Below are 23,801 nucleotides of genomic sequence, written 5' to 3'. Positions count from 1 at the left end.
TCAGATGCCATTCAAACTCTTTTAAGGAGAAACTTCAGTACAGGAGTATGGTGTAATGACTGGAATTTTGCATAAATTTGAATCTTCTGTACTTGTGCGTGTGCTATACTTTTTTTTTCCATTTAAAATCATTATACTTAAAAATCATCAGACATTAATGCTTTAGATGTATTAACATCTAAAGACAATGCCCTGCTCAACATTTCATGATGGCCTTAATAAACAGAAATAAACTAAATTCGATGTCAATTGAATGCCAACTTTGGATGGGTTGTACTAGTGTCTAGGGGGCGGGGGGGTGGCACAGGGAAAGAAAGTATGTGACAGATCAGAAGGCACTTTTTCTGTGCTGTACCTGAAAGCATTTGTATTCCTTTCAGCAATTTGGATTACTGTTCTATGGACTGGTATGTCTGTGAGAAAAAGAGTGGGATATGTGTTAATGTAATCATTCTAAATGTGAAGTGTTAATAAATTGTAGATATACAGAAATTGGAGCTTCTATAAATGGACAAAATAGACATTCCAACTATTGAACTGGAAGATAAAATGCATTAGAAGGAAACTCAAAATAACCTCAGAGATTTCATCCCATAATGAAATCCTGGCTATTCGGTGCCCAAGGGCTTGTAAAACTCTACTTCGGTCTTGACAACAGAAGAGAAAGTACCATTCTGTATTCATGAGTGCTTTCTGTGGGGCACTTATGCAGACTACTGTATTTATGTTAAAAAATAGCTGTTGCTGCCTCAAGAGGCTGAAAGGAATCAGAAAGCACAAGATGAAGAGGAGCAAGACACTGCGTGATTTGTTTGAAAGTAATGCTGGCAGTGACAGCACTATTAAGAGGTTAATATATAGAAATGTCTGTCCTGTTTCTGGGTAAAAATGAAAGCATTTATCCAAGTTAAAGTAAAAGCTCTCAACATCAGTTCTTAACCAGTTTGCTAATCCAATAGATAATGTAGCGAAACCAATTTAACTCAATGAGGCTTCTACTGTTGGTACAACAAAACCCTTAAAATGATTGCTCTGATTATAACTACTCAGAGTCATTAACCTAAGAAAGCACTTCACATTAGGAGGAAAACAGCACCCCGGCATATTTGTCCATGAAGCAGAATAGATAACAAAAAGCTTATTGAAAGTTTCTGAGAATATTTTCATTTAAAAAAAAAATCTGAAGCAACTCCCTCATGCCCTCTTTATTATAGCAGCTTAAAACACTTTCAGTGGTTGAAAGCTTGTTTGATATAATAATACTGCGTGCAATATATATTACAAACATATATAGCTAATTCTTTTTATCGAAAACTGAATAAAAATTTGGCAATGACCATGTCTATTTGGATGGATTTGGTAGCTGAAATGAGACAGGCACTGCCTATTTCTGCCTTTATAGCTTGCGTGTTAAATGGAATGAATTTGAGGATCTAAGCCCATCGTTACATAATGCATTAGGGATCTGTTCTCTCCTTATACCAGCTTTATGTCATGGCTATTCCTTTTACTAAGTCCTGCACAGTAAAAACAAATCTGAGAAGACAGTCAAGCCCAGGCTGTCAGAAAATATAGTACCAACAGAACTAATCAGATGTTATTGGGAGTTCACTGTTCCGCAAGAAGATTGGTCCAAAAAAAGAAATCTAAATATCCCTCATTTCTGAGATATCTGAAACCTCTTTAGCTCATTCTAGATTTAGGACCAACCAACACATACGACTAATTCCAACATAGGACTAATTCCACTGAACGGAAGATCCCTCTGGCCCACCGTCCAAGCTCCACATTTTGGTATAAAATCTGGCGAGGAGTTTCTGAGTATGTGCATCTTTTACTGAGATCAGTAATGGTCACCACTCAGAAGCGTTGCTCTTTCTGTTCTCAACTGGGGCAAAGACAGACAATATTATAAACCAAAGAAAAGTGCTTTTATACTTGTACATCTCATCTACACAAAAGAAGTTGTACTGATTTAACCAAATTAGTTTCACAAGCTCCTTTTGCCATTTCACCTCGCACAAAAAAAGAGCACCCAAGCTAATGGTAGAACTTCCTTGTGTAGACAATGCCTATTAAATTTCCATGAGGGGATTTACCAAAAATACTTATCTTTTCAAAACTCTTTAAATGCTTAATTGGAATACTTTAAGATAGTAAGGAGACAGGTGCTCAAAAAGGTAAAGAATATTTGAAATAGGTAACAAATATTTTTCAGGCCTTGAAACTAAGCTGTTCAACAGTAATTAGCCCTGCAGGTAGTCCAGATTTCACCTGACAAGAAGAGGATTTCTGATAGTATCCTACAGATGCATTAAGGGACAGGGGATGTAAACAAATATTTTTATTATGCAACTGGCTGAGCATTCTTTATTTCCTGATTGCTTTTAAATAGTTTTAAATTCCTATAGTAGCCATAAAATATTAACCAATAGAGACCAATTATCTTCTGTTTAAGGTAAGATGATCCTTGGGAGCTTTCAGAAACAAAATATTGCTTTCTATGCATCCTTTGCATCAGGATGCAGTATTTTATTGAATAGAAGTTTAATTCTACAGTTACATTCCTTAATTTGTTGGCTCAGCTTACTTTATTGCAAATAGATAGAGGCTTTGAGGGTTTGTTGTTGCTGGTTTTTTCTTTTCTTTTTCTTTTAACTACTTGATGTAAGAAGAAATAAAGATAAGGAAAACCAGTCTCTTAAGACCTGAGAGTCACAAGCTCAAATGTTCATGTTCACAGGATCCATAACAACTTCAGCAGAAAGCCTGGCACTTAAAGAGCCAGTGGGATCTGGCTCCTACCATGTAACTAGTAATACATAATAAAATTATTTATTACAGAAGGTCCCAACTAATATTACAGTTCCTAGCTTACTGGGATTTTAAAGATATGTTTGAGAGATAATACTTATCCCAACAACTTTAAAAACTCAACTAGCAAAGGAGTAGCAAAAATAAATTGTATATACCTCCTGTGTAGGTAAGGAGGAGACACTTTATTAAGTTGGTCAGATGGAGTTGAATCCAAAGTAGCTTTGGAAATTTAACAGTTGTGAAAGGAATTCAACCTCTGAAAACTTATCCCTTTCTTTAACTCTTGCATTACTTCTATTTCACTTGACACTCAGTTATCTTTCCCTTCTTTTTTTTTTACTTGAAAAGTATTTCACACTTTGGAAAAAAGAGGAAATTTTCTTTCTCTTTGGTTTGAGAACATACTAGGCAAAACTAATATAATCTAGTCACACAGGTATGAAAAACAGTGAGACTAAAAGTCTCAGTTTACAAACCTTTGTACCTTCCAATGAGTATTACATAAAAGGCAAGAAACTCAACCCTGTGATAATTTTGTAAGTTAACCAGGACACTCCTCCACAAACGTGGTCTTTCTTCCCCTTGCTTCATTCTCTTGCACCACACACTGGTAGCCCCATGTATGCAATAGAGAAAAAAAATACTTCAAGGCATCCCTCAAATTCTCCACACTCTTAAACAAGCTCTTCTGAAGATCCTAATTATGGCCCAAACATCTTTAACATAGTCACTGGGTAACATAAGTTACTAACAAGTGCAGGTTTACTTACCCAATAAGCAACTGATGCAATCTGAACAAGAGCAGCGATGGAAATTACCTTTGCTAGCACAAATATCACAAACCTCTCAATTTTCATGCATTGGGTTACCAGAGGGTGTAGGGAGGACATTTTTCTTTACATAGTAATAAATAATTGGCCAGCTTTAAGGGGTAGGTATGTGGAACAGGCATAGCTGGAAGTAGCAAAACAATATATAGGCCATTGAGCTATTCTAGTATTACAATTACTACGGTTTTAAGATTAAATAAAGATTGAGTGAGGAAATACAAAGTAATCTGTAAAACATCTGGTATAATACTCCATCCAGACTGTTCTTCCTTTATTGCTACATTTCTTTCAGATTTAGACAAACAAAAGATCTATTTCTGTATATCTTAAACTTACTTTTTATAGCTATATTTAAGATTATCCCACCCTCATCTGTTCCAGGTTGTGTGTGCAACTTCTACATATACATGCTCATATGTGCATATATATAAAGGACAGGAGGATGCTATATATTGTTTATAAAGTATTTTAAAATTGAACCTGTACTTTATAAAGAAGAAACATTTAATGTGTCAGCTATGATTACTTTCAGATTGCCTGCGATGATGGTTCTGTGCATGCTTATTAAAGGGTCCATCAGGCACTTCTTGGATTTGGAATATTTTGAACTAAGAATGCCTGTCTCAAACTGAATGCTGGCTGGACCAATAATGAGAACTTAGGACAGCACAGTTAAGTCTGGTCTGGGGGAAGCAATAAGAAGAGGATTCTTGAGGAACCAAGGTGAAAACTTGATCCTCAGGGTTAAGCCTTTTTTGTTAACATTTTCACCATTTTCTTCCATCCTCTGAAATGACAATTACTTGTCTTCAACGGTAGAAGCATCCATTTCCTTTCTTCCATAGTTTCTTTCACTGTTATCTTTCAGAATAGGGATCATTGCTTTCTAAAGGATTAGGACCAGCTTATGCAGAAGAAGAAAGGAGCCCCTATGATTTACAGTGTATTGTGTGCTGGTGAATGCATACAAAAGGAAGGTGGGCCAAAATCATGTTTCTACACAGGCAGGTTATTTAAGTAGCCTGAAAAAATAAATACAGAAGCATAGAGGTTTGGTTTTATTTGCTTTTAAACTTATGTAGCCTGGGCTACCCATTGAATTCTTTATCTTCCTGGCTAATGTGGTGTCAGCAAAAGTGAGCTAGCTTCTGGGTACTTCTGTCTTATATAAGACAGACAAGTAAGGGAGGTGTTGACTTAAAATAGTCTTGAAACATTATTCATTTTGTCTATTTTAACATGGGCTAGAAAAACACTAATATTCAATCCAGCAAGAAAATCTGCAAAGAATTTCCATGGTGATTTCTGATGTTATATAGGATATATGCTTTACTCCACTTTATGTTAAAATATATGAATGCTTTCCCTTATAATTTTTATCCAAACTTAGTGGCATTTTGCCCAAATCTGTTCCCACTGGACTCAATGATTTCGCTGCCATTGATTTCGATAGAAACAATAGCTTATCTCTTGCCTAGCAAAAAATGGGTAAGTAGGCTGAAGAGCACATGTTGCTGGTTTGATCTGCTAAAGACAACTTTCTATGGGGATGCATTTTCATTCTAGAGCGACACAGAACTGGTTACTCAGGTTTCACATATATTTGAAGATAGTAGCCGTCTCTCCCAATTTATCTGTTGTTTAGTTCATAGTCTGCAATCATCATTCTAATCCCTACTAAATCTTTAAAGCCTTGGAAAGTTGACAGGTCCTAATATATAGCTGAAGATCTGAAGTCACTAATACAAGTAATAACAGGACACCTGTCTTCTACTGAGGTAAAACTAGTACCAACTGCCCCCTTTTTTCAACAATTGTCTTTAAGAACTAGTTGTCATAATGATGTCTTAATTGAAGCATTTAGGAGGGAGAAAAGGAGAAGGATTTTTTTGGTCAACCTTGTCAGAAACATACAAGTACTTTGTGTATAGAGCAGTTAAAAAGTAATTGCAGCAAAGAAAAGCTAGAAAAATCTGCAAGTCCTGCCACCCAGTCATCAGGCTTTAAAACTTACAGCTATATATCTTTCTGTCTAATTTGTAAGAGTAACTTTGTACATAATCTATTCTGTGAGAAGTCCATATAGAGCAATGGTTCTTCAACAACCTGCTGTAGTAGGAATATTTCCAATAGTTTTAGTCATTTAAGTAATAAAGGTCCTAGCTGAGCCACTTGCTAATTAATTACAGAAACTCATGTGTTCACTGAACTACAAAGTTAAAACAGAGAGCTTTTCCTCCCTGTTTCTCACACCCAGGAAAAGGGATATGTAAACATCAATGGAGCAACAACAGCTCCCAAACTGCAAGTACAGAGTCTTGATCCCTACTGAATCCCTCACCTGTGAAACAAAATGAACCATAACAAATACGTATTCTTTGATCTTTGTTTCTAAAGACATATATTTCTTTCAAAGCAAAGCCTTTTGTAAACCAGAGATAGTGCTCTGGAGATGAGATGGGTCAACTGGCAGTGATAGTGAGCTAAGAGCCTCTTAGATACGATTGATAATTCATGTTATGCTTTCAGTCCAATAGCGCCTTTGCCTCCCACTCACATCTTAACCAGCAGACCTGGAGTGCTTCTCTCAGTAATCTGCAATTCTCCTACTCCTGGAATGAGCACCAAGCAGTAGCACCTTAAACATTAAGCTCAGTAGTCCTCGCTGGGTTAAACAGCAGAGCTTTTTCCCTTTAGGATCTAGAATACATGATGATAACGGTTATCGGACAGACTTTCTAAACTAATGTATAGTCAAGTCTTAAAGATGAAGACAAAGCACTTCAACATGAAAATCTCAAAACAATGAGCAATCTACGAGCATGCCTGTTTTAGTAAAACACTGATCATCTGATGGTACATTGGCGAAACTAACTTTGAACTGACTTGAGACATTCTAGCAGATTTTTATGTGTATCATTAAGTTGCCTTGAAAAATTCTCTTTTATTGTCGTAACAGTTCCTTAGTGAGTGTGAGTATCCCTTTCAGTCAAGATCCTTTGGTTCCTCAAAACCTGGGATTCAAGAGTATCAGTCAAAAACAATTTTGTGATCTGAGCTACAGAAAAAATAAACCTTGCTAGTCAATAAATCTTCTCTTCTGTGATAATTCTCAATTATTTTTTTATGTGATCTCTTGTTTCAGACCATTCTTCATCTGATTCTATAACCCTTTCTCCACTAAATGAACATTTTAATATGGTAAATATGCCAATGCCCATGTTGCGCAAGTGCTTCATAAATATTTAGAGTTGCCCCACTTGTGATTTAACTTGTTTTAACCAAAAGTACCATTCACAAGAATAAGCCACCGTATTTGTTTACTAACCAAACTGCATGAACTTCATATGCTGAAACACGAAACACGGCTTACTGCACTCTACGAAGCAAAACCATTCATTTTAATGGCTATAAATTGGCTAAGCTTTCTTTTATGCAAGCAAAACACCCAGCACCATCTTTAAATCGCTCTCCCATTTTTTGTAGCCTGGATTCACAGACTCACATTTTTTTGGATCTGTACTTATCTTTACAATACCAACTTGTACAAGTGGAAGCACATAGTATGAATGGGTAAGCATTAGGATACTCCTTTTTCTCTTTCTTTCCGCAGCAGCTGTTGCTGGCAGAATAACAATAGGTTAATATAAAGCACAAGCACTCAAACAGATCTGTACATCAAAAAGTGAAAGAAGAACTGCTGAGATTATTTGCAAAGAGAGGTTGCAGCTATTTGAAAAAGCTAAAATGCTTTTCCATTAGACAAACGCATCTATCAGTAGATCAGAAAGAGGCAAATGCACAGTAGAAACAATAGGCACGAGAGTTAAAATACAATACAATTCAGTACACAAAAGCATGCCTTACAGATTCTAAGCAGGATGAGCAAAGACAAGATAAAATTTGTTTCTGTCTCTTGGTTATGCTGAAGTCCAGCTGAAGAGAATATGGTTTGCTCTGACGTAAAAACAAACAGAAAAAAGTTGTACATTGTTAGTTTTTTCTGCTGGTTTTGTAGATATTTGTGCCAAAATACTAGTTACAAGTACTACACCTGCGATATCAAATTATTTCACAGTATTCACCAAGCCAGATAACTCTTCAATCCAGAAATGTTTTTATTTCCTCCTGGCTGTATTGTATAAAATTATATTTGACAATTAGTTGTTTCTTTTCAGTGGTGCACGTAAAGAAAATGCTCCGAGAGATTTTGGAATATTATTCCTCTCACTGAAAAGGCTTAAAGACACTACTTTCTCCATATGAAGCCTGGAATAAATTATTTTGGTTTTGTTCTGTGGATTCAGTGAGGTATTTCGGTTCTTCATTTTTTTTAAGCATGCAGGACAAATTATTCTCTGAATAATGGGCCAGCCAAGACAGCAAGGAACGTGTATCACTACAACACAGTTTTCCTATGCAACCACAGCCTCTTTCTTTCAAGACACCAACTAAAAAAGGAGATAAGGAAGCTTACTACATTCTTGTTAGAGGCACTAAAACAGCTGTACAGTGTAGTCTAAGAGTTTCCAAACCCATTAAGTAGCACATGTTTTTTAGAATTTTAAAAAGGAAAATACAGCTAGAAAAACCTTGCACTGGAGTGAGATTAACAGACATTAGTACAAATATCTGACCCCCGAAGCAGTACTATTTATTAATTATTTATTAATACTATCATTAACACCAAATAATTTTTTCCCCTTTAAACTAGCTTTTAAAGAACAGTTCTCAACAGCCTGTAGCATTAAAATAAAGAACTGGCACTTATAAGCATTGTACATACAACTGTGTTTCCGAGACAGTTGCCTAGGGATATCTTGCCATCTGCTGGAAATGCGCAGATATACATGCTTAAATAAATACAGGCTTCAAAGTTACTGTCGGAGACAATAGTACAATGAAATAATAAAGGAGACATTAAGTTCGGAAACCAACGCTCTGCATGTTCCTAACTTTTAGTCAAAAAGACAAGTCAATAATGATGGAACATCAGACTACTAGGTAGATTCCTTAGCAAACCAGTGTTCTTCACTGCCGCTATAAATCTGTTGCGTAATTGGACGCTGAGGTTGAATGTGGTATTATTACATGTGTGAAGCCAGATGATCACCATGGGCATATCTGTATAAAACAGGAGTAGCTCCACTGTAGATGAGGTGAGGGCATAATAACACAGGCTAACACAACACCTGAGATCCTGACACATTTCACTATCAACTCTTCAAATTATGTCCTCCTTAAGATAACTTATGTTAGACTTCAGCAGCTCCTGGTTAGTACTGGCTGCTATTGAACCTGGTTGCGAATAAGCCACACTGACTTAAAAAAAACAAAGAAGAAAGGCAAATCCACATGGCTATTTCCAGCAGGAGGGGGGAACTCGTCTTTCTTTCTTACAGAACTTAATTGCCGATACCGGTAAGGAAATCACTATTATCCCACCTCTTCAAAAAATTGTTTTAGGCCACATGACAGAGAATTGTGATTTGCCAAAGCTCATCATATAAGGAAAGGAATCCAAGAACTGGAAACTTTGTGCTGGATATAACAGAACTGAATAATAGAACTAAAATACTTGAAAAAAACCCCACTTTTTTAAGCCTTCTCTTTCTCAAACAGATCAGTTCACTTCATAGTCTGCTCTTCAGAGTAAAAGATGTGATATCAAAAGATAATAATAATAATAATTTTGAAAAGAAGTAAAATTTTAGATGCAATAAATACCTCATTTATACCTGGAATAAAATAAAATTAAATTACCTGTAGAAGCCTGTCAGCTCTTCAAATCTAGGTGTAGTGGGCAGCAATATTACAACTTTTTATTAAGCTGAGGATGGTTTAGTAGAAGATAAAAGTGTAGTGTCCTGCCATCTGGGGGAAAGGAAAAAAAAAAGCTCAGGAATACACTCAGGATTTACAGCTCTAGGACAACAGAAGTTGATTATGTTTCAAAAACAATACGACAGAAACAAGGATCATACAACATGTTGTATTTTCAAACCAGTTACAACCTTGTAAGCTAATGCACAGAGCAAAGCTGACATCCTCTCCAAAAAATGCCATCTGCCCAGAAGTGGGAAGCATCTATTAAGAAATCCAAGTTTTTAAACAGTCTCGTAGTATAAGGAAATACGAACCAACTCAAAATAAGACTTCTAAAATAACAGCATTAGTACTAAGTGATCAACCAAAAAATATCTTTGCAAGATATAAAAATATTATTGCTGAGATTTTCTTCAAGCACTGAAAATGTACCTAATCTTTTGTGCTCAGTAAGTTGTGCTAGGAAAAAATAACAACAATAAACCACACAAAACCTCAAATCAGAGTTCTGAAGAACTGCACTACCTTTTATCTGCCAATCCAACAACTCAAGGAGCTGAACTCAACTAACTGACATGCCAGGAAGATCAAAGTCCAGTTTGCCCTGAAAGAATTATGTTTGTAGACATATCTTACATAATGTTCTCCATTTTAAGCAAAGGAAATTTGGAACACGTGAAGATTTAAGGGCCCATTTTGAAACCATATTGACAGTTCCCACTAAGATAAAATTAACAGTGGATACATGAATAATTCAGATTAAAGACTGATAAATGAAACCATTCGGTGCATTTCCTTGGTGTCAGGGAAAACATCTAGACTGATGGGAATAAGTTTTGCCACTTTACTACTACTTAAACTAGTGTTAACTATTATTTATTTGTATTTTGGAAGATTGTAGAAACACCAATGGTAGCTTGGGGCTACACTGATGCAAACTCATCAACGCATACACACCCACAAACCCCCCTAAAGATACTGTGAAAGTGCTAAATGGTGTCTAAGAAGAACTTGATGTAGGTGTACACAAGGTAATAGCAAAAGACTAAAGATCGATTCTGCCCCCCCCTGCCATTTTCAAAATACAGATTATGACTGCTCAGCTCCAGGTAGTCAAAAAAGTCTAACAGCTGTGACACCTTGGTTTGGTTTGCTTTTCAAATTTGGTGGCTTACTGTTGCCCAATAGTGGATACAAATAGATCACCAAAAGCCCCAAATCAAACCTTTTGCTTGGACAATGGTCTTAAGATATACAAGGAAAATAGCTGTTTGGCCAGTATAAGCTGCATTTCCACTAGGGGACTCTGAGAGTTAACTATTCCATGCCTTCATCTGAAGAAAAGGCAAAGCCCCGGTTTCCTTTACACGGGAGATGGCTTTGCTTCAATTACAGCTGATTCACAGTTTGAAATCAAAAGTTCAAAGTATCATCAGGAAAAAAAAGAAGAAACAAACAAACAAAAAACCAACTTTATAAAGCCAAGGGCATTAACCATTTCACAGGCTTGCTCTCGTGAGATTGCGGTTAATTCAACAACACTGCTCCAACGCATTCCGTTGTTCTCCTCTACCCTCTGGTCTGGCCACTCAGAAGTCTAATATTGTTCATATGTTTTATTTTATTTCCTCTTTATTGTCTCGGCCGCGGTTTCCCTGCCTTAACAGTTTTGAATGAAACCTCTTAAGGTTGGACGCTATATTTGCACTGATGGGAGATTACGCTTCGGTGGAAGCGAGTTTTCCCAGGAAGCAATTCCGACAGCTTCGGGTGCGGCAGCCAGGCCGGGACATCGGGTCGGGGGTATTTGTTTTGGGGGAAGACCTTTCTTTTTGTGTTGAGAGAGAAAGCGAGCGCTGTGCCTGCAGACGACCACAGCAAAGACACACACACCCCCCTCCCTCCTGCTCCTCCTCCCGCAGGCCACCCCTGGGGACTCCCCGGCCTCCGCTCCGCCCCGAGCTCCAGCACCGCCCCGGCCCAACCCTGAGGCGGCCCCGCGCCCCCTGCCGCCCGCCCGGCTCGGGACACCGCCGGTAGAGGAGCCCCAGGGGGAGACCGCCGCTGCCACCCAAACTAACCCCGGCGGGGCCGCATCGGGAAACCACAGGCCTACGGGCAGCCAGGACGGAGTCACTCAGTACCTCTCCAGAGGGCTCCGAGGCGGGTGGAGGCTCGCTGCCTTCCCCCACCCCCCCCTCTCCACACACACACAGCGCGGGAACGCCGGCAGCCGCTTCTCCTCACAAGGCCTGGGGCCTTCTTCCCTCACGGCGCTAGAGCGTCTCGGAGAGAGCGGAGGCGCTACACGGGTACGACAAGGCACCGAAACGCTCCGGCAGGGACAAGGCGAACGGCGGCAGGGGGAGAACGAGGAGGAGGAGGAGGAGGAGGAGGAGGAGGAAGAAGGGCGGCCCGCCTGTCCCTGCCCTCCGCACCTGCCACCACAGCCGCCGCCCTGACAGGAGCGGCGCGCTTGGCGCTCCTCCCTCCGATTGGCTGCAGGTGTTCTCCTACCGCTTCCCTCGCTCGCTTTATGATTGGTTGAGACGCTCCTACTCCCCAGGTAACGGTTCCCGGCCTATGATTGGTCGTGGGTGGGCGGGATCCTTTTGGGGATTGGTTCCAGGTGAGTCGGAGCTTGCTATTGGCTGGCAGGTAGTGTAGGAGGTGTCCTTATTGGCTGCCGGCGCTAACCTTCTTAGTCCGCCATGTTCGGCGCGGTGGCGCCGTTGCCGGTAGAGCCGGCAGCAGCGGGGTGCTGAGGCGGGGCGGCGGGTCGGTGGCTGAGGGGGGGAGTCGACGGCTTCTCCCGCCGCGCCCCGCCGCCGTTCTTCTCCGGGAACCCGGCGGCAGGGCGGGCGGTGGGAGTCCAAGTCCGATCCTAAACTTCCTCGCGGGACTTTGAGCAACTTCAGGCCGTGGAGGTGTAGCCGAGCACCGCCGGGGCGCGGGCGCCGGGCGGAGAGAATCGCCCGTTCTGGGCGGGTTCGAGGAGCGGGAGGGAAGCGGGAGCCGTGGGGTTCCGGCTTTCTGGGACGGGACCTCCCTCGGTGGGAGAAGGTAGGAGGAAGGGGCAGTCCCGAAGGCGTTGGGGGGGGGAGGCCGGGGAAAGCCCGCTCCCCCCCCCCAGCCCCACGCCGTCCCGGCGCGGAGCGCGACCCGGTCCCGAGTGACAATGTCACCTCACGATCGCTCCTCACCCGCGTTGGGCGCAGCCCGTGTCTCCGGTGGGCGCTGGGGGGGGGGGGGGGGTGGTGTGTGTGTGTGTGTGTGTCCCCTGGGGTCGGTCAGGAAGGGTCTGTGTGTTCCTGCTGACCCCACGGGAGAAGAGAGGTCGGGAGGCCGAATTTTGGGGTCTGTCCCTGGTACCTGTGGCCCTGCTTCCCCAGACAGCGGGGTTAGCGAGCTGTCTGGATGTATGTATAAAGAGAAGATGGTGGTGACTTTGAATAAACGGGATGTTTGTCTGTCTCCAATCGTAAAGATAACTTCAATTGCCCCTCGGGGTTCCTCTTCTGCTTTTCTTGGGTAAATTTGCGATGAACAGTAATTGATAGCAGTCTTCCATGTATAAAAAAACTATTTTGAATTAAAATACTCCTTGGAAGAAAAGAGCCAGAAGCTGTTTTGATGAATAAGTAAAGACTACTTTGGTGTGTTATTGCCCAAGAGGGAACTATTGGATGTTTTATTAAAAAAAAAAAAAAAAAAAAATCCTTAAAAGCTTGGGATACTTCTGTAAAACTAAGTTGTACAGGGTGTTTTTAAATGATCTCATTTAATTTCTGTGCAGGTCAATGATCGTGTATATTTTCCTTTTGATTTCTTGCTCTTCTATGTAAAGCTATTTCTATTTATAAAGTTTGACACAACTCATTTGTCTAGTAGAGCGTGTGTATATTCATCTGTATTCTGGTTTTCCTTCTATGCAGCTGTATTGAAAATCATCTGGAGGAGAAATACATATTTCACATGTGAAGCTGTTCACTTCAGAATTAAACAAGCTATCTGTCTTGAGTGAATTTATTTCTGTATATTTCGAACTTCATTTAGACTGCTAAATACAGACCATGCCTAGCAGAATGGGCACAAAAATTGATTTGAACAAAGATTTCATCAGAGTAAAAACACACTATAGTGGGTAAGTCAGCATGTTTTCTTCTCTACGTTGTGTCCTGTCTAATTTTGAAGCGTATTGAGCAGGAGTTCATAGTCTGACCTAGTGATAGAGTAACCAGGGCGTTGGTGGATTTGTAATTAGTGTCAGATCAGGTAGGTAAACTTCTGGGCTATTAAAATACCATCCAGGCTCCTGCAGCATGCTGATTGTGGAAGAGAGCGGATAGTTTATTCTTCTCTCAAAAGGGGGGGAAATGTGCAAAACTGGCATAGAGTTATTCTGGGTTGATGGGTTATTGATTTCTGTTTTGTTACAAGTGTTCATGGTCACAGATGGGTATGGATCCATCTCTTGCATACAGATGCAGTTATTACATTTTATCATATCTACCTTAGAATAAAGATACGAGAAATCCTACAAAGGAACTCTACAAGTTACTGCTGAAATTAGCATGAGATTATGAAATGCAGGTTTCCACTTACAGATGTCAATTTGTGACTGTGCTCCTTGGGACAAAACATGTAATGCTGAGTCTTTTTTTCTAGTGTGGCTTTTTAGATACTATTTTAACTTACAGCACTTTGTCCTGGAAAATTAGAGGAGCTGTTTATGTGGATAGATATGTAAGTCTTGAAATAAGTGGGTGCCATTGGTTTTGTCCTTTTTTGTTTGTCTTATAGAAATTTTAGAAGGAATTGTTGTTGGAATTATTTAGGTAAGCATGAGAAATGAGGGCATTTTGCTTAGATCGCAAGCTGTCAGTAAATTTAGATGAACCTATGCAAGGTGTTTGAAGACTTGGTTTTAAGTAATTAAAATAAATAAATCAAACCCACAGTCTTTGTTTTCCTGTTGTGAATAAATATTAAAAGTCTTGTATAGTTTGCCCTTTAATTTTTGATAGCCGATTCCACCGGTCCCCTCCCAGTAATTTGACTAATGCAGCTTGAAGGACAATGAGATGTTAACGCAGCTGCTGTAGTTATCTTCACAATGCTTATTTTTGCAGCTCTGATTTACAACTAATAAAAAGAAAGTCATGGTCCTTAATAACTTCAGTCAGTTGTCAGAGTCAGGAAAACTTTATTACTTCAGCATGAAATCTGTTTTTTCAGACATGTTTAATCTGATTGGTTTGCTGCCACTGTGAGGACCTTGTAAATTAATGTTGCTTTGGTCCCTGCTCTTTTCCTCCAAGGCGTAAGTTTAAGTCATTTGAGGACTTAAATATTTTGCCTAAGTAATCCTTAGACTTGATTTGTAGTATTTAGACTGAATTTACCGGTATTTGATAAGTGACCCAAGTCATGTCTTCTGATGTTTTACTGCTAAATAAGTAAATGTTGCTACTACTGTGGTGGTTCTTATATTGTGGTGTAGAAAAATGCTTTTTTGAATTAAATGTAATGTAATTATGAAAGTCACTCCACCAAATTTCATTGAAAGCAAAATGCTTTCTTGTTAAACTTGTCTACCAGGTCAATGCCAAGTACTTTGAGGTCCTGAGTTTAGAATCCTAGAGCAGTGGTATTAATTTAGTAAGTGCCAGTTTTCTCATAAATTAGTATGAAAATGTATCTGTCTTTATCTGGCTTCAATTTCTAGCTGTGCTACTGCCTTTTAATTCTTTCCTTAGGCCTAGTAATTTGATCTTTATATCTTCATTTTGCCACCTGTAAATTGAAAGGCTAGTAGAATCTGTTAATTTACAGTTCATTTATCTCCAGGTTAAATTTTCATATGAAAACTTGCTTAGTAAAAACATAGATGAGCTTTTAGTGGTGAGAATTTATGTCAAAACTTATGTCTTAACAAAATACAGAAATTTGCTACTTTGCTTGAAGTAAAATTTACTTTTCAAGGAATTCATGCATGAAAGTAAATGGGACTGCATGCTGTGGTTCATTGTTACTGCTGCTCAGTAATTTCTACACCATGGTTTTGTTTTGGTTATTTAATAGATGCGTGTAAACTGCTTTATGAACTCGGGGTGAAAGATCTATACCATATATTTGCCATTACTAATAATTATTTTCTGCTCCACAATTTTATCATACACTGCTGAATCATGTCATATATAAGCTTAAGTTGAAAATAACACCTGAACTTCAAATACTTGTGTATTGCACTTGTCTCAGATGCATGGATATGCATGCTTCTCTGAAACAGCAATAGGAGAGCTGCCTTTGCTCTCTTAGGGGAAGGCACTATAAACACAAATAGAACTTAGCATAAACAATTTGGGATAGTTTGCTGGCAGATAGTGCTGATATAAAGTGGAAGGAGTATGTCTGTAGAACTTGTCTGTGCAGAAGTGGAGGAGTCGATAATACTTGTCTCACTATTAGAATTCACGTGTAATTATGATGTTTGACAATAAACTACTACTGTAGTTTCTCCTGCAACACTATATTCAGTAATTTCCATTAGCTATGAAGTTTTTAATATCTCAATTCACAAAACAAGAGTTCCAAACTCAATGAATTTTGTTTTTGTTCTGCTGATCAAATTCTCTTAAGAGCTGGGCATTATATTGTATTATATTATATTTTGTATTAATTAATAAATATGTATTTTGGGCATTATAGACTATATAACTGATTATTTCAGTATCTCCAGTAAAGTTGAACAAATTTGACAAACTGCAAGAAATCTTTGATGCTGGACAACTTCAGATTTAAGGACAGGCTCATTCAGGTAGCTGCTGAAGAGCTAAAATAGTAGTACAATATATCATTTTGAGATCCCAGTTAAAAATCTAAGCAGGAGGAAGTTTTAAAACACGTGAATGTTGAGTCTATTGCTGTGGAGTCCTAGTATCTCAGGTATTCGTGTTTCTGGGTGTGACAGAGTTCCTAACATAGCACAGTATAAATGACTGCATAAGTAGATTGCAAAAGAAAGTAAACTTGTGTAATTTTCATTTCATTATTTCAGTTACTTAGTTTATCTGGTTTATACGTGGTTACTTGAAATCACTTCATTTAAATGGAGCAGTTATGCAGTATTGTTTGCTGTATGTTACCTTGGTTGTAAATGGTGACACATTTAATCTATCAATATGAATGATTCTCTTGCTGTAGCTGCTCATACATCACTTACTGGTCATTAGTTCTTCATGTTACTTTGTAGTGTCCCATTTCAGATACCTGACAAAAGAGTCCTGTGGGATTCTTTAGTGTTAAACAGTGAATGATTTTCACTTATCTGTGTGCTGATTGCCTAATGTGGCTATACAGACATTAAAATTAAACACAGTAAATCTCAAAGGAACATGGACTTCACTGAGATAATAATAATTTTATAATAATTATGTCATTAATGTTTGTATCTGCAGTAGGTGCTGTTTGGCATACTTCAGCAGTATTTTGTCCAATATGAAGTTTATTAATTTACCTGTAGAACGGAAGTGCCATCTCTTAGAATTTTAACAGTTTAAGGCTGATTAGTATTTGTCAGCTTTAGTTGGAGTTTGCAGTGTGCATAGTAGAGTATCGTCTTCCTGCGTAGTTTCAGTTTTTGAATATTATTTAGATACTTATAAAAGCATAATTGACCAGTGTTACCACAGATCTATAGCTACCTGATTTCATGAACAACTTGCAGTGGCAGTGCATTAAGTAATAAGCTGCATTTTTTAGTGACTTTGTCTTGGTGCAAGGCATTGCACCAGACCTCAAACACTACATTGAGAACTGGTTTGGTCACTTATTTTCAGAAGTGCATAAAATATGACTTTTTTGACAGGGAGATGTTCTTAAAGTCAACCTCACCTGACAGCTCTCAGTATTGTACAATAATATGGTTTTACAAGTTGTCAGTTAACGTACGTATTTCTTTTTCCATTGTTGTTATGAAGAATTACTAAGCTGCTCTTCTTTGAGAACTTTACAAATTGTAGATTAAAGGTACACTTGAAAAGGTAGCAGTGCTTTTAATCTGAATTTGAAACTCGGTACACATCTTTAAAATTATTGTTTTAGAGCTTTGCTTACTGTAATTTTTGTCAGCAAAGGCAAAATGCAGAGTTATTAGTGCATATCATTTAAAATGTAAGTTGTAGAATTTAAGGTTCTTAGTTCAGTGTAGTTAGTACCTTTTGGCTTCTGGCTGAAAGGCATAAGCAAGCAAAATATGTAATATAACAGGTTTTCTAAAATGACTTGCCACACAGTATGAAAATAGGAAAACTATCTCAGTCATGTTGGGAAACTTCTGATATATTTACTTTATTAATCTAAGAGGGGAAAGAATTACATATGCCAGTGGCCATTAACTACAAGACTGTTTCCTAATTATCTCGTAGATGGTTTTGAAAGCACTGAGATGACTTGACTACATCTCCTATTTCTTCCTGCACTTGTTTAATCAGTTGGTTTCCTTGAGGCTGTCATTTGAAAAATATTTAGAAAACAGGAGAAAATCTAGTTTGTATCCTCTGATTTTTGTTTTGCATAATTATTATTTTTTTTTTAATCTTTGTCCTGCTTTGGCAGTACTGTGTGGGCTTTCATTATATCAAGAGTTATTCTCACAAATGCCTGAACATACTGTATGGTCTGCATTAGTGGAGTTCAGTATTGGGTTCATGTTCTGAAGACACTATCAAGCTAGAGCACAAGATGCAGAATTTGAGTAAGATTTTATCTGAGTTTTCTTGTAATGATATCTTTTGAGAATTCACCTATTCAAAGCTTTCTCTCTAACAATATAGTGGATGTGATGAAAGACCTGCATTTTAAAAGGATTTTACAATAACTGAGAATTTACTTATCTCCTGATGGAAGAAGTACCTGGATAAAATTTAATTCTTAAAATCATATGTTTTTTACAACACTTGAAATGCTGATAGTTAAAGTAAGTGAACACTTGTTAAAGATAGATCATTAACACAGTTAATTCCTCCATACTAAAAGTATTTTACAAAAGTTAAACCCTGTGGGATGTAATCCTGTGGACTTCTGGCAACTAATTTACATTAGTGGGAGCATTTTATATCAGGAATGCTGATTCTCTGAGTATGAATTTGGAGCTTAGAGTCCATAGATGGAATTGTTGGAATATGCAGGCTAATGCAGATATTCTGATAAAAGCTTATGTTTTCATCTCATGCAGGGACATCCTGATAACAAACTTGGTTGCGTCAATGAGCTATGATGAACTTTGCGATGAAGTGCATGAGATGTGTAATTTACAACAGGAACAGCCAATTACCCTCAAGTGGATTGATGATGAAGGTATTTGTACTGAAATACTACTTAGGCTTTCTTGGGTTTATTGTCCATTGTGGTACAAAGAAGGGGCATTGAGGAAACTTGTTTATATAGGTTTCATGTTGTGGAGTTACTTTTTGTTTCTAAATACCAGGGTACATAACACTGTCTTGTGTTAAGCAGGGAGCTTGGAGAAGTGAGCCTTAAAACATGAGAGTTGATTGCAGTAACACTTGCATTCACTTCTGTAGAAGTGAGAGCTTTGTAGAACTTTAATGTTTTACTATTCCATATTTCTATGCTGAATGCAAAGTTTGTTTTAATTTCAGACTTTCATAGGCCTAATGCTGTACGCCTCAAAATTCTCCCATTTCAAATTCTTGGCAAGATCATTTTTTTGATGTTTTTAAGACTGTCAGCTTCCAGAATGACATAGGCATTTGTATCTTTTGAATTGTGATTTATCTCTTGAATGAGTGTATTTCTGAGAAGCAATGTAATTGTAATACCAGAAGACTGTTTTTAACTCTTTTAGGATTTTTGTACTTTATGCAAGGTAGGTGCTAAGAGTTCCAGTAATGATAATGGATTTTAACTTTATGGTGGTTCTCCCTGGCAACTGTATGATAGTCATTGCAGTATTGATTATATTAATGGTCTAACATACCCTATTTGAGAATTAGAGGGTAGATGTTGTCTGTATTTAAAGGAGCATTATACTAAATTGGTTGTTAATATCCTGTTGATGTAAAATAGAATGACCAAACGTGAAACAAAGGTGACTTGAATTTGCTTTTATGTTTCTTCCAGTTGACCGATACTTCAGAGCACCATTTTTCAAAGAGAATAGGCATTAAATAAAAACTTAGCAGAAATACATCATTTCCCTGTTGTGGTGGGGAAAATGCCCAGAAAAAGAAAATGGGAGAGGGGTTCATGTCTGGGAAAAAGAGTGTAAACTTTTGGTTTTGTGGAATGTGGAGTTGGTAAAATCATGTAAAAACAATTTATTGTGAAAGTCTCTTTCTTATGCTGTTCCTGCAGGAAAGGTGGACGTTGCCAGATCTTTCTGTTCTAAGTTATCTTCAGATGTAAAGCAGTTTATCATTATTCCTCCACAAACAGTTGTGTGTGAGAGAAACTTACCTTTTCTTTGCCCTTCCCTACAGGGTCTCAAATATTGGCACGATGCAAGATGGGTTTGCATATTTCTTTCTGCCGTAAAATGTGGCAGTTCTCTGCAGCCTTAAGTTAGAGCCTTCTGGTTGTTGTGAGTAGTAGTGAAATGGTGATACGTGACACTGAGTGCCTTTGCTACTTTTTTTTGCTTCCTTTTGGAATGTATGTGTCTGTTTATGATTTAACAGGCGTGTGGTGTATCTGTAACTCATGGTGGGCCCAGCTGTTGACCTAGTAGGTTGAGAACAACTACTATACAATTATACAACTGCACAGGTGCTCGGTTATTTTCCTGTTGCACCTTGCCAAAGCCATGGTCTGCAGCAGAACTCCCTAGAACTGAATGCAGAAAAATGAAAAAATACTAAATTGGTTTGGCTAAGATTTGTAATTATGTGGTTTTGTCGTGGTTTAAGCCCAGCTAGCAACTAAGCACCACGCAGCCGCTCACGCACTCCCCTCCATCCCACTGGATGGGGGAGAAAATCGGGGAAAAAAAGTAAAACTCCTGGGTTGAGATAAGAATGGTTTAATAGAACAGAAAAGAAGAAACTAATAATGATAATGATAACACTAATAAAATGACAACAGTAGTAATAAAAGGATTGGAATGTACAAATGATGCGCAGGGCAATTGCTCACCACCCGCTGACTGACACTCAGCTAGTCCCTGAGCAGCAATTCCCTGTCCCGCACTTCCCAGTTCCTAAACTAGATGGGATGTCACATGGTATGGAATACACTGTTAGCCAGTTTGGGTCAGGTGCCCTTGTTGTGTCCTGTGCCAACTTCTTGTGCCCTGGCTGGGCATGAGAAGCTGAAAAATCCTTGACTTTAGTCTAAACACTACTGAGCAACAACTGAAAACATCAGTGTTATCAACATTCTTCACATGCTGAACTCAAAACATAGCACTGTACCAGCTACTAGGAAGACAGTTAACTCTATCCCAGCTGAAACCAGGACAGTTTTGTTTTCTTAATGGTAGCCTATACCACTCTCTTAGCCGAGTAGCATTGTTTGGTGGGTGAATGGAATCTCAGAATAATCATTGAGGAAGGAGGTAACCTCTAGTGAAAGAAGACTCAGTCCTTTTTAAGATACCAAGGAGTAGTATCAATTATTTTTAAATTTTCCTCTTCTGATAACCAGGACAGAGGCAGCTGTACTAACTTCAGTTTCCTAACCCTCAGCTTCATGGCAGTCTAATAAAAAGTAACCTGATCAGAAGTGCGTGGACAATAATTACGTTGCATGTGCTTAGCTATTTGAACTGCATGACTGCTAATAAAAGGAAGATTATTGCAGGAAAGAAGAAAACCTCAGGAGTTTTGAGTTGGAGTATTTTAAGACATGATTCCTGTTAACTGTTTCTTGGCTTGGATATCTGTTGCATTGGCTTTTTGCAATTTACTTAAAACCATTATTTTCTTCTTTTTAGTTGCAGTTCTAACAAGTGCTTTCTTCTAGTCTCGGTTAAATACATACCTGTACAACCCTTTTTCTAATTCCTGATTCTGAGTTGTTAAGTTTCAACCAATCTGCTGTTTTGGCTGCCCTCAATCCTCACAGGTTTTATGAGTTATCCTATTTGTGCATATGAGTGAATGTTTCCACTTATTGCCACAGGTAATTTAAGTTCATTTGACTGATTGCACAAACAGATGTTCTCTTTGAACTAACTTAAAGCAAACAATTGCTGATGGCTTAATGAATAAAGAGAACCTACCAAAGAGCTGAAGAAAATGAATTTTCTGGTGGGCTTTTTTAGTGTTTCTCTGTTTTTTGACAAGATCCAAAATGTTTGAGCTATAACTTGCGCGTGATAAAATTCCATGAACATATAAGGAAAATGGATGGCTGATTTGCAGTACAAATACTTTTGTCTTTCATATTGCATTGTTGCAATATTTATAGATCATCAAAAGCAGTGGCCTTCAAAGAGGGCTAGATGTACCCTGGTGTGCATCTTTTTTCAAAAAATAAGATTTTTAAAATAAGAAATTAGGCTTGTCTTGATTTAGTATGTGGCTCGATGCTGGTGTCATCACTTAGCCCGTATATCATATGGTCATGTGTCGCATGGTGGACAAGGTGTGCTGTGGGAAGAGTGGATGTTCCACAAAGTTGCAGGGGTTGAGAGTGACACCCTTGCTCTTTGGTCGCTTTCAGTGTATTGTGATATACTGCCGTTTACGTGTGTCTGGTTAAGTGGATTTATGGATTAATTATCTAGTTTTAACTAAAATGACTCTCACAAGGTAATGCTAATAATGTGAGCACAAGTAGACAACAAGGAAATGGTGGAGCTGACATTTCTCCTACTCTTAAGTATGAACTGTCAGCCACACTACAGGGTAAACATAATGACTATCTAATCAGATCTGACAAGAAGTCAGTCAAAAAGATTCAAAATTACCAAGACTGGTATTTGAAATATGTATTTACATCCACTATTTTTAATGATGAACCTCACCCTAAGTGTATGTTGTGTTTTGATGTAATAGATAATGATAGTATGAAGCCATCATGATTAGAAAAACGTTTAAAAACAAAGTATCCAGAAAAGGCAAATCTCTACCCCTTTTCACTGATGTTTTAGATCTTGTGATACTCAGTTTGGTACTCCACAAAACTTCACTAAACTTTGTTAAATTTTTAGAAGCCAGTTTTGAGGCTTCTTACTTAATAGCAGAAGGCAAAAAGCTGCATACCATTGGGGAAACATTGGTTCTTCTTGTCATGGTAAAAATGGCTGGAATAATATACAGAAAACAAAATGGTGACAAACTGAAACGCATTCCTTTGTCAGAAAATACTGTTGGAAGATGCATAGAAGATATTGCTGAAGGTTTGAAGAAACAAGTATTAAAACAGACTGTGCAGTGTGGGAAATTTGCTGTATGGTTGAATAAAAGTACAGATGTTTCTAACAGGTCTCAGCTTATGGTATTTGCTAGATTCTGTTTCAATAGTGAGATGTGAAGGTGTAGGGTTTTGTGCATCACTGAAGGAAAGAAAGATGCACTAGAAAAGATACAATCTCAACAACTGTAATAAAAACAATGTGTTATGAAAAAAAACTGTGGAAGTCTTCACTGACAGGGAAGCTGATTTGACTGGAATAAATAAAAAAAAAGGATTCTGGGGGAAGGTTGCAGGGAGCACCGCACAGGAGACTCATCCACTGCATAATTCATAGGCAAGCTATTGGAGCAAAGGAGTTGGAGCCAGAAGTGCGTGGAGTGCTACAGGATGTCATCAATGTAATTAATTTTATAAACCCAAGAACTTTAGGTAGCACAGTGTTTACAATACTTAGTAATAAGTTGGGGAGTGACCATGAAACTTCTGTACCTCACAGAGGTTAGCTAGTTATCTTGCAGCAAAGTGCTTAAAGGAGTTGTTAAACTTAAAGACGAGTTGTGCATTTTTCTTTTACAAAAAGATAAATGTTCCAAATATGTGGACGTTATCTGTGATGACAACCTTTGTAACTTAAGTTATCTTGTCATGGTTCTGCAGTAAATGAAGTTAAGGTAGTAAGAGAATGGGCCTTTTAACAAAGCGTAAATTAATTTTGAATTAAACTTAAATTTTCAGGTTACTAGGAAGTGATCTTGCCTTTTTTTTTTTTTTCTGAGCGTTAAAGATCTTTAAGCTTATGTATTCACTTTTATTGTCTCCTTGCAAACCAATGTGGTATATTTCTATCTACTCAGTTTTGCTAAAATCGGAAGGAAAAAAAAAATTAAGTTCATGCATTTTGATCAAAGCCAAAATATCAGCTTAGTATCAAATGGTTGAAAGAAA

At 38.2% G+C, this 23,801-nt stretch overlaps 1 protein-coding gene across 2 annotated transcripts in view; it reads left to right on the top strand.

The window, feature by feature from the left end:
• The first annotated feature begins 12,192 nt into the window (after positions 1–12,192).
• PRKCZ (protein kinase C zeta) overlaps positions 12,193–23,801 on the top strand; it is a 69,290-nt gene continuing 57,681 nt past the window's right edge. For both annotated transcript variants that reach the window (XM_049811690.1, XM_049811680.1), the window contains exons 1-3: positions 12,193–12,536; positions 13,409–13,617; positions 18,712–18,833. In XM_049811690.1, coding sequence (XP_049667647.1) covers positions 13,547–13,617; positions 18,712–18,833 — 193 coding nt within the window. In that variant the 5' untranslated portion in view covers positions 12,193–12,536; positions 13,409–13,546. The remainder of the gene's footprint in view (positions 12,537–13,408; positions 13,618–18,711; positions 18,834–23,801) is intronic.

Source organism: Accipiter gentilis, chromosome 1 (genome assembly GCF_929443795.1).
Source record: "Accipiter gentilis chromosome 1, bAccGen1.1, whole genome shotgun sequence".
Classification (NCBI taxonomy): domain Eukaryota; kingdom Metazoa; phylum Chordata; class Aves; order Accipitriformes; family Accipitridae; genus Astur; species Astur gentilis.
The sequence above is the reverse complement of the archived record's forward strand: the minus strand, read 5'-3'. Positions and strand labels throughout refer to the sequence as shown.